This window comes from Rhinatrema bivittatum, chromosome 17 (assembly GCF_901001135.1).
Source record: "Rhinatrema bivittatum chromosome 17, aRhiBiv1.1, whole genome shotgun sequence".
NCBI lineage: Eukaryota > Metazoa > Chordata > Amphibia > Gymnophiona > Rhinatrematidae > Rhinatrema > Rhinatrema bivittatum.
The window spans coordinates 51,864,270-51,881,749 of record NC_042631.1 but is presented as its reverse complement, the minus strand read 5'-3'; the positions used below and the strand labels follow the sequence as shown (position 1 = coordinate 51,881,749).

At 49.3% G+C, this 17,480-nt stretch overlaps 1 protein-coding gene across 1 annotated transcript in view; it reads right to left on the bottom strand.

Moving 5' to 3' along the window:
* PGGHG (protein-glucosylgalactosylhydroxylysine glucosidase) overlaps positions 1 to 17,480 on the bottom strand; it is a 270,873-nt gene that overhangs the window by 238,846 nt on the left and 14,547 nt on the right. Inside the window, exons 2-3 of the mRNA XM_029582660.1 lie at positions 10,050 to 10,198; positions 6,357 to 6,618 (exon numbers count right to left, since the gene is read on the bottom strand). Of these exons, the coding sequence (XP_029438520.1) occupies positions 6,357 to 6,609 (253 nt within the window). The 5' untranslated portion in view covers positions 6,610 to 6,618; positions 10,050 to 10,198. The remainder of the gene's footprint in view (positions 1 to 6,356; positions 6,619 to 10,049; positions 10,199 to 17,480) is intronic.

Genomic DNA, 17,480 nt, shown 5'->3' with positions numbered 1-17,480 from the left:
TGGTGTTGTTGATGAATTTTTTGAGGTTCATTCTGTTGTCCAGAATAGCACCAAGGTCTCTCACCTGACTGGTTGTAGGTAAGGATAGGTTGCCTGCGAGGGGGTTATTGTCATTAGGACAGATGACAAGGAGTTCCGTTTTGGAAGTATTAAGAACTAGATTGAGACTAGAGAGTAGAAGGTTGATGGAGTGAAGGCAGTTGTTCCAAAAGTTTAGGGTGTTGTGGAAGGGGTCCTTGATGGGGATTAATATCTGAACATCGTCAGCGTAAACAAAGTGGGTGAGGTTGAGATTTTCTAGTAGCTGGCATAGAGGTCGCAGATAAATATTAAACAGAGTTGGAGATAAAGAGGAACCCTGGGGAACACCTTGATTGGATTGGACGGGGTGGGATTCTTTATCATTTATCCTGACTTTGTAGTGTCTGTTATTGAGGAATGATTTGAACCAGATGAGCGCCGATCCTGTGATGCCAATTTCTGCCAGACGATTGATGAGTAATGAATGATTGACAGTGTCAAACGCTGCCGAAATGTCTAAAAGGGCCAGGAGGTAGGACTGGCCTTTGTCAAGACCTGTCAAGATTTTGTCAGTTAACGAGAGGAGAAGTGATTCCATGTTTAAGCGCTTCCGGAAGCCGAACTGAGAGGGGTAAAGAATATTGTGTGAGTCAAGGTAATCTATGAGTCGGTTGTTGACAAGTTTTTCCATTATCTTGGCGATAAAAGGTAAATTGGCAATAGGGTGGAAGTTGGCCGGGTTGGCTGGATCCAAGTTAGGTTTTTTTAGTAGGGGTTTTAGTGAGGCTGTTTTTAAAGAGTCCGGGATTGATCCTTGCATGAGGGAGCAATTTATGATGTCAGCCAGGTGTTTGGCTATGGTGTTGGGGATGGTAAGTAAAAGTTTGGTAGGTATTTGGTCTGATGGATGTGATGAAGGCTTCATGTTCTTGATTATGGATTCGATCTCCAGGGAGGAAGTGTGTTCGAGAGAATCTAAGGTTGGTTTAATGGTATCTGGGGATTGGTTAGGGAGAGGTGGAGGCTGGGTGTTTGATGAGGTCATGGTTGTGAGTAGGTTCTTGATTTTGTTGTCGAAGAATAAGGCCAATTCTGTAGCTTTGTTTTGGGCTGCTTCTTCTGGGATGATAGGAGGAACCGGGGTGGTGAGGGATGCTACATATGAAAAGAGAGTTTTGGGGTCGTACATATAGCTGTGAATTTTTTTGGCATAGAAATCTCTTTTGGTACGTAGAATGGTGAGGGGTCCTTACGCCAGCGTAATTCTTTATGTTGCAGGTCTTGTTTAAGCTTTTTCAGTTCTATGGTGAACCAAGGTTTTTTGTTGGGCCGGGCTGGGTTGATTTCTTTCGATACCAAGGGGCAGATTTTATTTGCTACTGAGCGAGTGATGTTTAGCCATGAATTCATAGCAGAGTCAGCATTGGAGAGGTCCAGATTAGTTAGGTCTTTGGAGAGACTGGTGGAGAGGGCGTCCATAGAACAGGGTTTTCTGAACTGAATAATGGATTTAGGGGAGGAGGGAGTCTGTTTTTTTCTTATTGCTAATTACGAGGAGATCAGTGAATGATCAGAACAAGGGATGGGGGTACAGGTAGGGGGGTGGTGAGTGAGATTGATTCATTTATGAATATGAGGTCTAGAGTGTGACCTGCTTTGTGCGTGGGTTTGTTTATGATTTGTTTAAATCCCATGGCGTGTAAAGAGGATAGGAGGGCTTCACAGTTGCTTGAGGGCGAAGGGGCATCCACATGGAGGTTGAAATCTCCTAAAATGATAGCTGGGGAGTCTGTGTTGATGTGTTTGGCTATGATCTCTATGAGAGTGGAAGGATCAGCTTCTAGGAGCCTGGGGGGCCGTATAATAGACATATTTGTAACTGATTGGATTTGGATTTGAATAATCCAATCTCTAATTTGGTCGTCAATTTAAAGGTTTGGTGTAGCAGTCTGAGTTCCTTTTTTGCGGCTAGCAAAATTCCTCCCCCTCTTTTCTTAAGTCTAGGTAGAGAGAAGACGTCGTAGAGTTGAATTGGTAGTTGGTTAATTAAAGCTGTATCTGTTGTTTGTAGCCATGTTTCGGATATTGCACAAATATCCGGTTGGGAGTCCAGGAGGTGGTCGTTGAGCAAGTGTGATTTTTTTGATAGGGATTGGGAGTTGAGTAGAGTTAGGGAGATTAAAGAGAGACCCAGGAATTGAGTTAAAGGGGAGATCATGATGGGGATCAGTGATCTCTTTGAGCGTTGAAAATTGAGTATGGGTCGATTGAGTCTGTAACTGAATGGAACAGAAATAATGAGGATGGGGTATGCTTGTAACATGTTGAATCTGTTATTAAATTTGGAAGAATTTCTGGAGGAGGTGGGTGCTGGAGGGATGTTGATGGGACTGATTGTATGGCAGGATGATTGCGAGATGAATGCTTGATAAATGCTAGACTAGTTGAGTCTAAGTTCTTTTGCAGGTATACGTTCCAGGATTTGAGAGAGAAGTATTATAAGTTTTCGGGTTGCCCTTCGGGGTTGCACGAAGGGGCGCATAAAGGGGCCTGCCCCTTTGACGCGCTCCTGCGGCGCATGGCGCACGGCGCTGGGCAGGAGCAGAGATTTAAAGCCCTTCAAGGGCTGCCGCTGATAGGCTGTCCGGGAGGGCGGGCCCACGTGGGGGGGCTGGTCCCGGAATCGTGCGTCGGTCGGTGCGAGCGAGTGGGTCCGTGAGGGAGGAGGGGAGCCTCGCGGTCGGAGCCCCGACCTGTGCAGGTAAGAGGGTTTTGTATTAGGCGCCGACTGCGCAGGCCTGTCTTCCACCTCCGATTCCGGCTTGTGGCTAAGAGGCTTGGCGCCGGGCAGGAGCAGAGATTTAAAGCCCTTCAAGGGCTGCCGCTGATAGGCTGTCCGGGAGGGCGGGCCCACGTGGGGGGCTGGTCCCGGAATCGTGCGTCGGTCGGTGCGAGCGAGCGAGGTGGAAAGCCCCGCTCGCTCGCACAATGGAGAATGGGAGGAAATGGAGAATAGGAGGAAAGCCTTAGTAAATCAGGCCCTTAGTCAGGGCCCAAGATGTCTCAGAGGGGTCCAGTGGTAAGGCTTAACCTATAGTGTTTTACAGGTTATCAGCCTCAGCCAAAAGGCCAAGCAGGTATCATCCTCCCCTCACAGCTCAGACCTTATGATTGATCTTAACCAAAAAGAAACTGCGAAGCTTCTAACTCAAGATCAGTGAGAGCTTCATTAGACATTGAAAGAAACCTGCCCAGCATTTTTTAATAATGTTTTTCACTGGAGACTGAACAAAAGCTGCTAGTTTGGGGCTGAATGGATGCTCACAGTGTAAGAATCTTTCCTTTTTCACAGCTAATGTGGGTATGCCTCTGACTTCTGACGATACATTAATCAGTCCCGAGCTTTATGAACTGACACTATTTAGTCAGGAACATTTGATATTATTACAGCCCTGAGTATACGATATTTATACATTTGAAATAATCCAGTCCCTGAGTACATGTTTTATTATAATCCTGAATTAAGACTAGATACTATTTAGCGCTGATTTAGCTATGTCTCTGGCTCTTCCTCCTCCCAGTTCATGTACCCCTGTTTTATTGTAACTTTCGTTCACTTGTTCTCTTCGCCTATTGTTCATGTTGATGTTAATGTTTTTTTCACCATTGTTTCTTGTAAACCGATATGATATGATTGGTATCATGAATGTCGGTATAAAAAAGCCCTAAATAAATAAAATAAAAATAAAATATGTTGCCAGAAGATGTGGTTAGTGCAGTTAGTATAGCTGTGTTTAAAAAAGGATTGGATACGTTCTTGGAGGAGAAGTCCATTACCTGCTATTAATTAAGTTGACTTAGATAATAACCACCGCTATTACTAGCAATGGTAACATGGAATAGTCTTAGGGGTAGATTTTCAAAGGGTGTACCCCCTGAAAACCTACCCCAAACCCCCCCTGCGCGCGCCGAGCCTATTTTGCATAGGCTCGAAGGCACGCACATGCCCCGGGACGCGCGTAAGTCCCGGGGCTTGCATGGAGGGGCGTGTCGGGGGGCGTGCCGCGAGTGATGCGGCGTTTCGGGGGCGGGCCCGGGGGCGTGGCGCAGGCCCGGGGGTGTGGTCGAGGCCTCCGGACCAGCCCCTGGGTCAGGTGATGGCGCACCAGCAGCCTACTGGCACGCGCAGATTTACGCCTGCTTTCCGCAGGCATAAATCTTCCAACAAAGGTAGGGGGGGGGGGTTTAGATAGGGCCGGGGGGGTGGGTTAGGTAGGGGAATGGAGGGGAAGGTGCGGCCTTGGAGGGAACAGGCAGCGCGTACCGGGCTCGGTGCGCGCAGGTTGCACAAATGTGCACCCCCTTGTGCGCGCCGACCCCGGATTTTATAAGATACGTGCGGCTACGCATCTTTTGTTCGCGCCTGGTGCACAAACAAAAGTATGCGCGCGGAAATTTATAAAATCTACCCCCTCGTGTTTGCGTACTTGCCAGGTTCTTATGGCCACTGTTGGAAACAGGATGCTGGGCTTGATGGACCCTTGGTCTGACCCAGTATGGCATGTTCTTATGTTCATATCTGGCAAACTTAAGAACATAAGAACATAAGAAATTGCCATGCTGGGTCAGACCAAGGGTCCATCAAGCCCAGCATCCTGTTTCCAACACAGGCCAAAACCAGGCCACAAGAACCTGGCAATTACCCAAACACTAAGAAGATCCCATGCTACTGATGCAATTAATAGCAGTGGCTATTACCTAAGTATAATTGATTAATAGCCATTAATGGACTTCTCCAAGAATATTCCAAACCTTTTTTGAACCCAGCTACACTAACTGCACTAACCACATCCTCTGGCAACAAATTCCAGAGTTTTATTGTGCGTTGAGTGAAAAAGAATTTTCTCCGATTAGTCTTAAATGTGCTACTTGCTAACTTCATGGAATGCCCCCTAGTCCTTCTATTATTCGAAAGTGAAAATAATCGAGTCACATCTACTCGTTCAAGACCTCTCATGATCTTAAAGACCTCTATCATATCCCCCCTCAGCCGTCTCTTCTCCAAGCTGAACAGCCCTAATCTCTTCAGCCTTTCCTCATAGGGAAGTTGTTCCATCCCCTTTATCATTTTGGTTGCCCTTCTCTGTACATTTTCCATCGCAACTATATCTTTTTTGAGATGCGGCGACCAGAATTGTACACAGTATTCAAGGTGTGGTCTCACCATGGAGCGATATAGAGGCAGTATGGCATTTCCCGTTTTATTAACCATTCCCTTCCTAATAATTCCTAACATTCTATTTGCTTTTTTGACTGCTGCAACACACTGAGCTGACGATTTTAAAGTATTATCCACTATGATGCCTAGATCTTTTTCCTGGGTGGTAGCTCCTAATATGGAACCTAACATCATGTAACTACAGCAACGGTTATTTTTCCCTATATGCAACACCTTGCACTTGTCCACATTAAATTTCATCTGCCATTTGGATGCCCAATCTTCAAGTCTTGCAAGGTCCTCCTGCAATGTATCACAGTCTGCTTGTGATTTAACTACTCTGAATAATTTTGTATCATCTGCAAATTTGATAACCTCACTCGTCGTATTCCTTTCCAGATCATTTATATATATATTGAAAAGCACCGGTCCAAGTACAGATCCCTGAGGCACTCCACTATTTACCCTTTTCCACTGAGAAAATTGACCATTTAATCCTACTCTCTGTTTCCTGTCTTTTAACCAGCTTGTAATCCATGAAAGGACATCGCCTCCTATCCCATGACTTTTTAGTTTTCGTAGAAGCCTCTCATGAGGGACTTTGTCAAACGCCTTCTGAAAATCCAAATACACTATATCTACCGGTTCACCTTTATCCACATGTTTATTAACCCCTTCAAAAAATGAAGCAGATTTGTTAGGCAAGACTTCCCTTGGGTAAATCCATGTTGACTGTGTTCCATTAAACCATGTCTTTCTATATGCTCTAAGATTTTGATCTTGAGAATAGTTTCCACTATTTTTCCCGGCACTGAAGTCAGGCTCACTGGTCTATAGTTACCTGGATCACCCCTGGAGCCTTTTTTAAAAATTGGGGTTACATTGGCCACCCTCCAGTCTTCAGGTACAATGGATGATTTTAATGATAGGTTACAAATTTTAACTAATAGATCAGAAATTTCATTTTTGAGTTCCTTCAGGACCCTAGGATGCATACCATCCGGTCCAGGTGATTTGCTACTCCCTTTTCAGTTTCTCTCCCTCTGATCTCAAGCGGCTAGGGTTTCTCCCTGAGTGAGCAGTTAATAAGAATGAATAAATGAGGCTCTGTGTTTACCTGTTCTGGTGTTCAGGGTGAAGGTTTCGGTCAGCCCTTCCTCACCGGGCATTCTCAGTCTGACGCAGAGTGGGCTGGGTATATTGGCTCTATGGCAGTCCCCTACTGCCCCATTGTACACGCCATTCACATGGAGCACATCTCCATACACACGGGTACCCAGATATCCATTAGCAACTGTTGCCGAGAGACGGGGATCAGTGGGCAGGGTGCTGGCAGTGAAGACACTTGGGTCCTGATCAAACTCTGACATGGTTGTAACCTAAATTGTAATAAGGTTTAATATGAAATCCAATCACACTATATTATATAAAAGAAAACCAATGTGAGCAGAAACAACATATGACAAGCATACATATACAACAAGCACCCTTAATGACTGTCAGCATTTGCGTTGGTACAAAGTCCATGTGTGCTTTTTCCCCCGCAGTCTTTGCACAAGTACAAAGTACGTCAGACAATTGCAGACACTTTTTGTGCGGGGGAATTTTGCCTGAAACATATGCATGTAGATTTCAAAATGCCATCTTCGCACATCCTGTGTTATGGCCGCCAGCCACGGCCACCCGTGGCTGGCTCAACTCACGTCATTTCATGCTTGGTTCACTACCCCCGGTACTCTAGCGGCGGTGGCCAGTCGCTGCTGCCGCGTTCCTCCTGGCTCCTTGTGCTCCACGTGGCGGCTGGGACGCCGCTGACCAGCGTTCTGACCCTGGGCCTCCCTAGGTGCGCGCCCCATCTGCTCTCCCTTTAAAGGGCCAATGGCGGGAACTTCAGGCTCGTCCCCGGCTGATTACATCACAAGCCCGGGATATTTAAGCTTCATTTCCAGCCACCACTAACCGACTTGGCAACGAGTTCCTTGGTTCCTAATGGTACTAGTTCCTTTCCTACAGACCTGCTGTTCCTGCTCTTCGGATCTCTGTGCTTCTCTACCCGGGTTCCTGTCTCAGCGTTTCCCGCTCCTCAGGGCCTGGCACAGCGTTACTTCATCTGGGCTCTCTCTCTGCACTTCCCGCTTCTCGGGGCCTGGCTTAGCGCCTCTACATTTGAGCCCCTACTGCAGTGCCTTCTGCTCCTCGGGACTCCCACGGCACTTCTACATTGAGGATCTTGCTCCAGTGTTTCTCCTCATCAAGACCTGGCTCAGCACTGTAACCCTACCAGACTGTGTCTCGGTGTTGCCGCTCCTTGGGGCACTCCCCAGCGCTTCTACTACAGAAGATCCTCTCACCACATTGCCGTGTCTCGAGCTGTACCTCTGCGCTGCTACTCTCCTGGCACCTGATACAGCAGGTTCCCCGCTCTAGCCCCTATTCAGCATACCACAGTTCAAGTCTCCGCACCTGCACCTCCTCATCTCGAGGCCACTCCCACGTGGTCCTGCTCTACACTCTTCAGAGCTGCAGTGGCCTTGCACTGCTTGAGACTCTTTCTCCTCCTCCCTCCAAGAGTGCTCTTGTCTCAAACTGTGCCTAACCTCTCTGACACTCTCTGCACCCAATCGTCCACCCTCTCCGGGACCAGCCACACAGAGGTGGTCCTAAGTCCAGCCGGCCCCGGCACCCAAGGGCTCAACCTGCAGGGAACGAGGGCCGGTACAGGCGAAGTCCCAGCTTGCCTCTGTTCCCGGCCAGCCTCGCCTCCCGATGGTGGGGACCTGTGGGGCCCAACCCTTCAGGTAGCAACAAGCCCACCTCGGACCAAGGGTCCACAATTCCTAACATACTGTTCCCGCCTTGACTGAAACACATTCCCGGGAATGCCTCTTCTCAACGCAGCTAACAGGAGTGTTAAAATTACCATCTGTTTTCATAAAAATACTAACAAACTGAATTAGGACTTTATCCTGCTGGTCCATGCTCCCAGCTGCCTTCTATAAAATAGAAATTGTCGCCCTGAAAATCGAGCAGAGCCAATGGACAGGAGACAAATTTTGGTCTTCTGTGCTAGACACTGCTGTAAAACAGGATGCTTAGGGGTGCATTTTCAATAAAGCCCACACAAACCTAACACAATGTAAGTACAGATTTTGTGTTTCAAACTAGCATGTTTAGCGAATAAAAATTATACCCATAATTTAAATTCTGTCAAATAAAGGCAGGTGTGCCAAGTTTCCTGCTTCACGAGTCCATCTCCTGCTGTACTATACAGGACAGGGAAACTTCTGCCAAGCATAAAAGACTTGGACAGTGGATGGGCGACAAACCAATTACTCTGAGCTGCCTCATCTTGTCCCACAACATGGGCCACCAGGAGAGCATGTACAGTGCTTCCAATCCCCGCAGCATCCCTCCTCTTTCTAATTATATGCTTTCTGCGCAGGGGTAAAGGGAGGCTGCAGGGACTGGCACATGCACTGAGACCCTGCAGACCATACTGCTACTGTCTGGAAAGAGACAGAGTTTACTGTAGTAGAATGGAATATGGAGGGGAAGGCAGCAATGTGAATGAGGCATCGTAGCAGCAGCAACAGCAGGTTGAAATATTGAAGGAGAGAGGAGAAGAGAAATGATGGAGTGGGGAAGGAGAAGAGAAATGAGAGCAGGTGTGAAGGAAGAGAGATGAAAGATAGAAATGGTATAGAAGAAGAAAAATAAGGGAAGGTGAGCTATGAGGAGAGAGTGAGCAAGGAGAATGAGAAAGGATACAGATTAGGAAAAAAGGTTTGGGAAGACGAACAGAAAGGAGGAAAGATGTGGAGGGCAGATGGATTCAGAAAGGGAGAAAAGAAATGAGGGAGGAGGTGGAGGAAGAGATGGGAAAATGATAGGGAAGGAAAGATCAAGGAGGGAAAGAAGGAGCATGGTGCAACGAGGACGTGGAAGGTGGGGGAGAAAGAAAGAGGAAGAGAAGGATGAGGATCAGAGGAAGAAGAGTGTGGAGGCTGCGCTTCTCTCTTCAATTTAAAGGGCCCGTGGCCGGATATGCCCCGGGCCCCACCTTGAACTCCTCCCAGGGCGTCTCCTCGTTCAACCCTATAAGAAGGATCTGTCTTCAGTTCTTCCTTGCCTTGGCAAGGGGCTAGTCCTCCTTAGGACTCCTTGCTTCTGCTCCTGCCTGGCATCTCTCTGCCTTCGTGGGATCCCTCATCGTCTTGCTCCTGTTCTCTGCTGATGTTCTTATGTTTATGTTCCTTCCGTTCCCGGTGTCTCCAGATGTTCCAGATATCCATGTCTCCAAGTTCCTGATGTTCTTCTTGTTAGCAGCCCGCACCTCTGGAGGTTCCTTGCTTTTAAAGTTCCGAGTATCCTGTTCTGACCTCTGAGGGTCTTGGGGCTGCTTCCTCCAAGTTCCGTGTCTGATGTCCAGAGCTTGCTCAGCTCCTCTCGTGGTCCGCGACCAGCCGACTGGCTGCGTAGGGGACAGTGTGGTCCACGACCAGCCCGGCTGGGCTGTGTAGGGTGCCTGAGGGACCTTGCTCGTCTGCGTCTGAGTCTCCACGCTCCAAGTTCCTCGACCGAGTCTCCATGCTCCAAGTTCCTCGTCTGATGTCCAGTGCCCGTGGCCTTTGTCCACCTCTGCCTCCTGTCCAGCCTGTCGCCTCTGCTGTTACTCAGCGGCAGGTATGAAAAGGCTTGGAATGGTCGGACGACTACTCAGAGACCAACCTTGCGTGGTTGGCCTCACGGAGGTCGTGCAGGTTGGCGGGGTCTGGGCTTCCGGTTCCGCCCAGATGAGGTTCTGTCTTACCTGCCTCAGCGCTTCCTCGGAGCTCCTCTCCCGGTTCCTGAAGTCCAAGGGCACACTCCACTCGTCCCAGAGCAACAGGTTACCAAGGCCTTTGAGTGCAACAGATGGTCAACGCCTGTGTGTGCAACAATCAGCTGAGATGGAGGTACCTGAAGTGAACAGTGTAAAACAATGATGGTTTCAGAATCTCTGCTCTGTCGAATGGTCATAAAAATGGAAAACCTGCAAACTATTGCCAGGTGAAAAAAACAAAAGACCTATGATGGCAGTAAATCAATTATTTACCAGCACTTCTTTTTTTATTCTTTTATAGTGCATATAAAAAGACATATTTAAATCGTAGTCCAATGTTGCATACAAAAGGTAATTATTCAGGCACCAAAATGCCCTCTGGTTAAGTTATTTAACAGCACAAGGCAAAGTCTTCTGAGGTAAAAATATCACTTTCTATAACATATATATTGTATCTACATGCACTGCTGTGGTGCCAACCAAACCCTTGCAAAAAAGGCACCTGAACCCAAATGGCAGTTTTTTCCAACCCTCTCCTGGAGGCACACCTAAACAGTCAGGTTTTCAGAATATCCATAATGAATATGCAAGAGATAGATTTGCATACATTGGAGACTAAGGATATGAAAACCTCTCTCATGCATATTCATTGTGGCAAGCCTGGAAACCCAACTAGCTAGGTGTGCCTCCAGGGGAAGGTTGGAAACACTGCCATATGGCATTAAGCCTATTGTGTGTTGGATGCAGGCTTGGCTTCAGAAAGCCATGAATAAACAATTGCAATATAGTAAAGCTCCAACATCAAAACAGCACAATCTACCAGCACTCAAACAGTAACAACCCTACCAATGAAAAGGCAACACTTCAAATATTACACCAGGACATAAAACACCAGAATAAGCCAAGCTGCCATAGATCCCTACAAAGGAACTTCACACTAACAGAACACCTCACTTTAGTCACACATGCAGAACACAGATAGACCCTCACTAAATATTAAATAGAGTCCGTAAAATAGAAATGTGCAGACAAAAATTGAACTGGAAACTGGAACAAGCAAGACTCTGTATGCAGTGCAACAATGGAAAAACAGAAACATCTTCATGCCTCATAAAAACATCAAACAAAAAATGTTATGGGCGCTCAGTTTAGTGGACCCTTGGGCCAACCTGCAGGAGACTGGGAAAGGTGGTCAATGTCTCTAATATGTGGCAGGCCGGGAGGCAGATGTTCAGGCAGGACATAGAGGTGCTCTTCACCCTGGAAGCTGGTACTCCCCCGGGAGGAGCCCGTAGGAGCCCAACCGCTGGGACTTAGGCGGCTTCACCCTTGGAAGCCGAAGCCCCCCCCCCCGGGAGGAGCCCCTAGGAGCCCGGCCGCTGGGACTTAGGTGAGTTGATGATCAGGACTGGGAACTGGAACCAGACTAGGACAGTAGAAAGTACTGTAACAGGGCTCGGGTACTGGAACCAGGCAGGAACTGTAGCAGGCAAGCAGGAACCAAGCAGGTACTGTAGCAGGCAAGCAGGAACGGGGCGAGTAGCAAAGCAGTTCACTCTGGGGCACGACGCAACAAGGAACCAGGAGGTAAACCCGTTGCAAGGCAAAGACTGAGTGTCCGCGGCCGGCTTATCAAGGCCGTGGCGTCTGACGTCAGGAGCTGGGCGGAGTCACTGCTGGCGGGAAATGCCCTAGAAAAGCATCCAAGTGGCGCGCGCGCGCCTAGAAGCAGGGCGTCCATGGGAAGCTTCCCGGCAGTGCGGCCCCCGTGGGGACGCCACCAAACAGGGCACAAACCAGGCCTCCAGAAGTGGGAGTAGGTCCAGGAGCACGAAGGTAAGGGTCTGGTTGAGGCACTCGCGGCCAGAACCGCAACAGTACCTCCCCTCTTATGCCCCCTCTTAACCGGTCCGGGTTTACTTGGGTGGTCCAGATGGAACTGCCGAAATAAGTCCTTGTCGAGTTTGTTACGGGCCAGTTCCCAAGAATTATCCTCGGGTCCACAACCCTCCCAGGCAAGCAAGTACTCCCAGCGGCATTGATGGAACTGGACATCCAAGACCTCACGTACTTGATACGTAACCTCGTCCGGTACTGAAGGGTCCGATGGTTCAGGAGCCCGGGAGTGGTATCTGGATAAAACAAGAGGCTTCAGCAACGACACATGGAACACGTTATGTATACGCATGGAGGAGGGTAGGCGTAATCGGTATGAGACTGCTCCTACTCGTTCGGCAACTCGAAAGGGCCCACGGAATCTCGGAGCTAGTCTTCGAGACGGAATACGTAGCTGTAGATTTTTGGTATTAAGCCAGACGCGATCTCCTGGGAGGAAGATGGGCGCTGGCTGACGATGTCTATCCGCCCATTTCTTGGCGAACTGGGCGGCTTTACCAATCTTTCCCTGGATAGAAGTCCATAAGGAAAGAAGCTGGCGGGCTGAAAGTTGCACTGCCGGGAGTGCACTGGGTTCAGGTGAAGGCAAGGGCGGTCGAAGTTGCTTCCCATAGACGACGAGGAAAGGCGAACTTCCAGTAGCAGCATGCGTGTGATTATTACACGAGAACTCCGCCCATGGGAGTAGCTTGGCCCAATTATCTTGTCGTTCATTCACGAACGAACGGAGAAAGGTCTTCAAGGTTTGGTTAGTCCGTTCCGTTTGCCCATTACTCTGGGGATGGAATGCAGATGAAAGACTAAGTTGCACATTGAAGCGTTGCAAAGTGCTTTCCAATAGCGAGCAGTAAACTGTGGTCCTCGATCGGAGACTATATCCTGCGGGAGACCGTGAAGTCTGAAGGTATCCTGAGCGAAGAGGTTAGCCAGGTCAGGTGCAGAAGGCAACTTTGGCAAGGGGACAAAGTGCGCCATCTTGGAGAATCGGTCTACGGTCACCCAAATGACCCAATTACCTCCTGAGATGGGAAGGTCCACGACACAGTCGATGGAGATTTTATTTATTTATTTAAAGCTTTTTATATACCGGCATTCGTAGGACACATCATGAGATGTGTGTGTCCAAGGCTCCACCGGGATGGACAATGGTTGCAACAGGCCACTGGGCCTCCCGATAAGCGGCTTTTGAACGGCGCAGGTAGGGCAAGAGCCCACAAAAGCTTGGACGTCCTGTCTCACCATCGGCCACCAGTAGAATCTGTTCAACAAGTCTAAGGTCCCTTTACAGCCAGCATGGCCCCCAGTGAGGGAGTCATGGACCCAAGTGAGAACTGCTCTTTGGGAGCGACGTGGAACGACGGTCTTCCCTTGGGAGGACACCAAGGTTGCTGCAAGGCTCACTTTCACAGTATCCAAAATATACTGAGGAGTGTCAGGAGTCTCTTCGACCTCAGAGGAGCGCGAAAGCATGTCGGCTCGAACATTCTTAGAGCCGGGTCAATAGCTTAAGGTAAAATCGAACCGATCAAAAAACAGCGACCACCGGGCTTGTCTTGGGTTCAAGCATTGGGCTTGTTTTAAGAATGCTAAGTTTTTGTGATCGGTGTAAATCGTAACCGGATGGTTGGCTCCCTCCAACCACTGTCTCCATTCCTCCAGGGCAAGTTTCACAGCTAGCAACTCTTTATCACCAACACAGTAGTTGCTCTCTGCCGGGGAGAATTTCTTCGAGAAATATGAACAGGGTAACAATTGTCCAGAATCAGAGTACTGGCTCAGCACGGCCCCCACGGCCACATTGGAGGCATCGACTTCCACCACAAAGGGCCGGCTGCGATCCGGATTACAAAGGCAAGTGTAACAAGAACGCTTCCTTAAGGGCCTCGAAGGCTTGGCAGGCGGAAACAGGCCAATCCAGCACATTGGCCCCCTTTCGGGTGAGGGCAGTCAACGGGGCCACAATACGGGAATAGTTAGGAATAAAGTGATGATAGAAATTGGAAAAACCAAGGAAGCGTTGCAACGCTTTAAGGCCCTTCGGCCGGGGCCAATTCTTAATTGCCGCCACTTTCTCAGGATCCATTTGAAAGCCTGTTGCAGAGATTATGTAGCCCAGGAACGGCAGGGACGTCTTCTCAAAACTACATTTTTCCAGTTTCGCGTACAGACCATGCTCCCTAAGTATTTAGAGCATTTGACGGACATGCTGACGGTGTGAAGGCAGGTCCTGGGAGTAGACTAGCACATCGTCGAGGTAAACGATTACGCAGGTACTCAGAAGGTCCCGTAACACCTCATTCATAAGGTGCTGGAACACCGCCGGAGCATTACATAAGCCGAAAGGCATCACAAGATACTCGTAATGCCCGTCTCTGGTATTAAAAGCGGTTTTCCACTCGTCTCCGGGACGAATTCTGACTAAGTTGTAAGCACCTCGTAAGTCCAACTTTGTGAAAATCTTCACGCCCTGGATCCTATCGAGGAGCTCCGGGATTAACGGGAGCGGGTAACGGTCTCGCTTAGTAATGGAATTTAGGCCTCGATATTCTATACACTGTCTCAGCAAGCCGTCCTTCTTGCTGACAAAGAAGAAGCCTGCCCCTGCAGGCGACTTGGACGGGCGAATGAACCCCTTGGTCAAATTCTCTGAAATATACTCTGACATGGCCCGGGTTTCCGGTAATGATAAGGGATACACCCTTCCTCGAGGGGGCATGGTACCAGGTAACAAGTCTATAGTTCAATCAATCGGACGATGCTGCGGAAGGATCTCCGCCTTGGTCTTGGAAAATACGTTCGTAAAGTCCTCATAAGGTGCAGGAGGACCTAGGGCAGAGTGCATCAACAGAAGTGCGGGAGTCCTAGGCACTTTCATACAGTTAGCTAGGCAGAAAGGGCTCCACTTGACAACCTGTAGAGTATCCCACTGAATCGTGGGCGAGTGCTTCTGTAACTACGGCAACCCTAGCACCACAGGGTGGACAGCCTTACCCAATACTAGGAAGGCTATCTCCTCCGAATGGATCGCCCCGGTGCGGACAGTAATGGGTGCCGTGGACATCAGGACAGGTCCTGGAAGGAGCGTCCCCTGGATAGAGGTAATTCGTAATGGGACCTCCCGTCTATGCATAGGGATTTGCAACTGGGAGACTAAGTCCTGCAGGATGAAATTACCTCCGGCTCCAGAATCCAGGAAAGCCATCGTCTCAATGGACCCTCCAGGGTATTCCAGGGTAACAGGCATGGTACATTGAGGAGCTGTAGCACAGCCTAGGAGGAGCTCCTCCCGACCTCCTAGGCTTTGGCGTTTTCCGCATGCTCCTGGCAGCGTGCCAAGAAGTGGCCCTTCTGACCACAATACAAACACATCTTCAACGAACGGCGACGTTGCCTCTCTTCAGCAGAGAGCGGGGCCCATCCCAGCTGCATGGGTTCGCAGGTGGGAGCATCTGGACGAGAAGTCTTAGGAGAAGACACAGGTCTCGCCGGCCCAACAGCAGGACTGTGGCGAGAGGAGCGCTGCTCCTTGGCCCGTTGTTGTAGGCGGCAGTCAATGCGAGCAGCCATCTCTATTACGGCATTGAGGTCCTCCGGCAGATCTCGAGCAGCAATCTCATCCTTTATACGTCCAGAGAGGCCCTCCAAGAAGATGGCCTTAATACTACCATCCTGCCAACCTACTTCTTGGGCTAAAGTCTGAAACTCCATAGCATAATCTGCCAAGGAGCGAGCCCCCTGACGGAGTTGCAGCAGATCAGATGTAACCGTGGCTACTCGGGCAGGCTCATCAAAGGCCTGTCGGAAGTTCGAGATGAACTGTTGTAAGTTCGTTAGCGAAGGATCATTGTTTTCCCAAAGGGGAGAAGCCCATATTAAGGCTTTCCCATCAAGCAGGGACAGGATATACGCCACGTTCACCGCATCCGAGGGAACTGCCGAGGCAACAGAGAGAACCGTACAAAACATTGGTTCAGAAAGCCACGGCAGGTCCTTAAATCTCCAGCATAGCGGGAGGGGGCCGGTAGCTGAGTCACAGAAGAGCTGTGTCCCTCGGGGACACTGCCAGCAGGAGGCAAGGACTCCAAGCGAGAGGATAGCCGTTCCACTGTGGCTGCCAGAATATCAATGCAGCTCTTGTGCTATAGCATCTGCCGGGCCATCCTGGGCAGATCCGAGGGAGCGGGCACATCCGCCAAGTCCATGGCCTTGCAATCTGTTATGGGCACTCAGTTTAGTGGACCCTTGGGCCGACCTGCAGGAGACTGGGAAAGGTGGTCAATGTCTCTAGTATGTGGCAGGCCGGGAGGCAGATATTCAGGCAGGACCTAGAGGTGCTCTTCACCCTGAAAGCTGGTACTCCCCCGGGGGGAGCCCGTAGGAGCCCAACCGCTGGGACTTAGGCGGCTTCACCCTTGGAAGCCGAAGCCCCCCCGGAAGGAGCCCGGCCGCTGGGATTTAGGCGAGTTGATGATCAGGACTGGGAACTGGAACCAGACTAGGACAGTAGAAAGTACTGTAACAGGGCTCGGGTTCTGGAACCAGGCAGGAACTGTAGCAGAAATCGGGTACTGGAACCAGGCAGGAACTGTAGCAGGCAAGCAGGAACCAAGCAGGTACTGTAGCAGGCAAGCAGGAACGGAGCGAGTAGCAAAGCAGCTCACTCCGGGGCACGACACAACAGGGAACCGGGAAGTAAACCCGTTGCAAGGCAAAGACTAAGTGTCCGCGGCTGGCTTATCAAGGCCGCGGCGTCTGACGTCAGGAACTGGGCGGAGTCACTGCTGGCGGGAAACACCCTAGAAAAGCTTCCCGGCGGTGCGGCCCCCGCGGGGACGCCACCGAACAGGACGCAAACCAGGCCTCCAGAAGCGGGAGTAGGTCCAGGAGCACGGAGGTAAGGGTCTGGTTGCGGCACTCGCGGCCAGAACCGCAACAAAAAATACATTTAAAATAAAAACAAAGTAAAAACATACTAAAAAAAAAAAATATATATATATATATATATTTCAACACACCTGACAAATGGAAAATTCAATAATGAAACTCATAAAAAAAAATGTTTAAAAATTCTCAAAACTCAGTATCATATTTCGAAAGAACAGACATCAAATAACACCCAAAAATTAAAACTAATAAGAATAATAGAAATTATTCTCTCTCATACCTGGGAACTTTTTTTTTCTAGTCACCCTGAGATTGTTGTGGATTAGTTAGGGAGAGGAGAAAGGGTCCACAAACTTTGCCCTCGCTTTCATTCATATACACACACAAACACACTTGTCTCCCCCTCCAGAACGCACAAGTTATGACAATCTTCACCTTCAGCTCACGCAGCCTTCTCTTTCCTTTCAGGGCATGAGGCAACGCTGCCCCTATTCTCATTTGTCCAGCCCTCCTTCCCTCTCACTCACTCATCCAGCCCTTTCTCTTCCCTTCCCCTCTCACTCTTCCCTTCCCCTCATTCACAACCTCCTCCCTTCCCTTCCACTTACTCAGTTCAACTCCCCTCCTTTCTCAATAAGG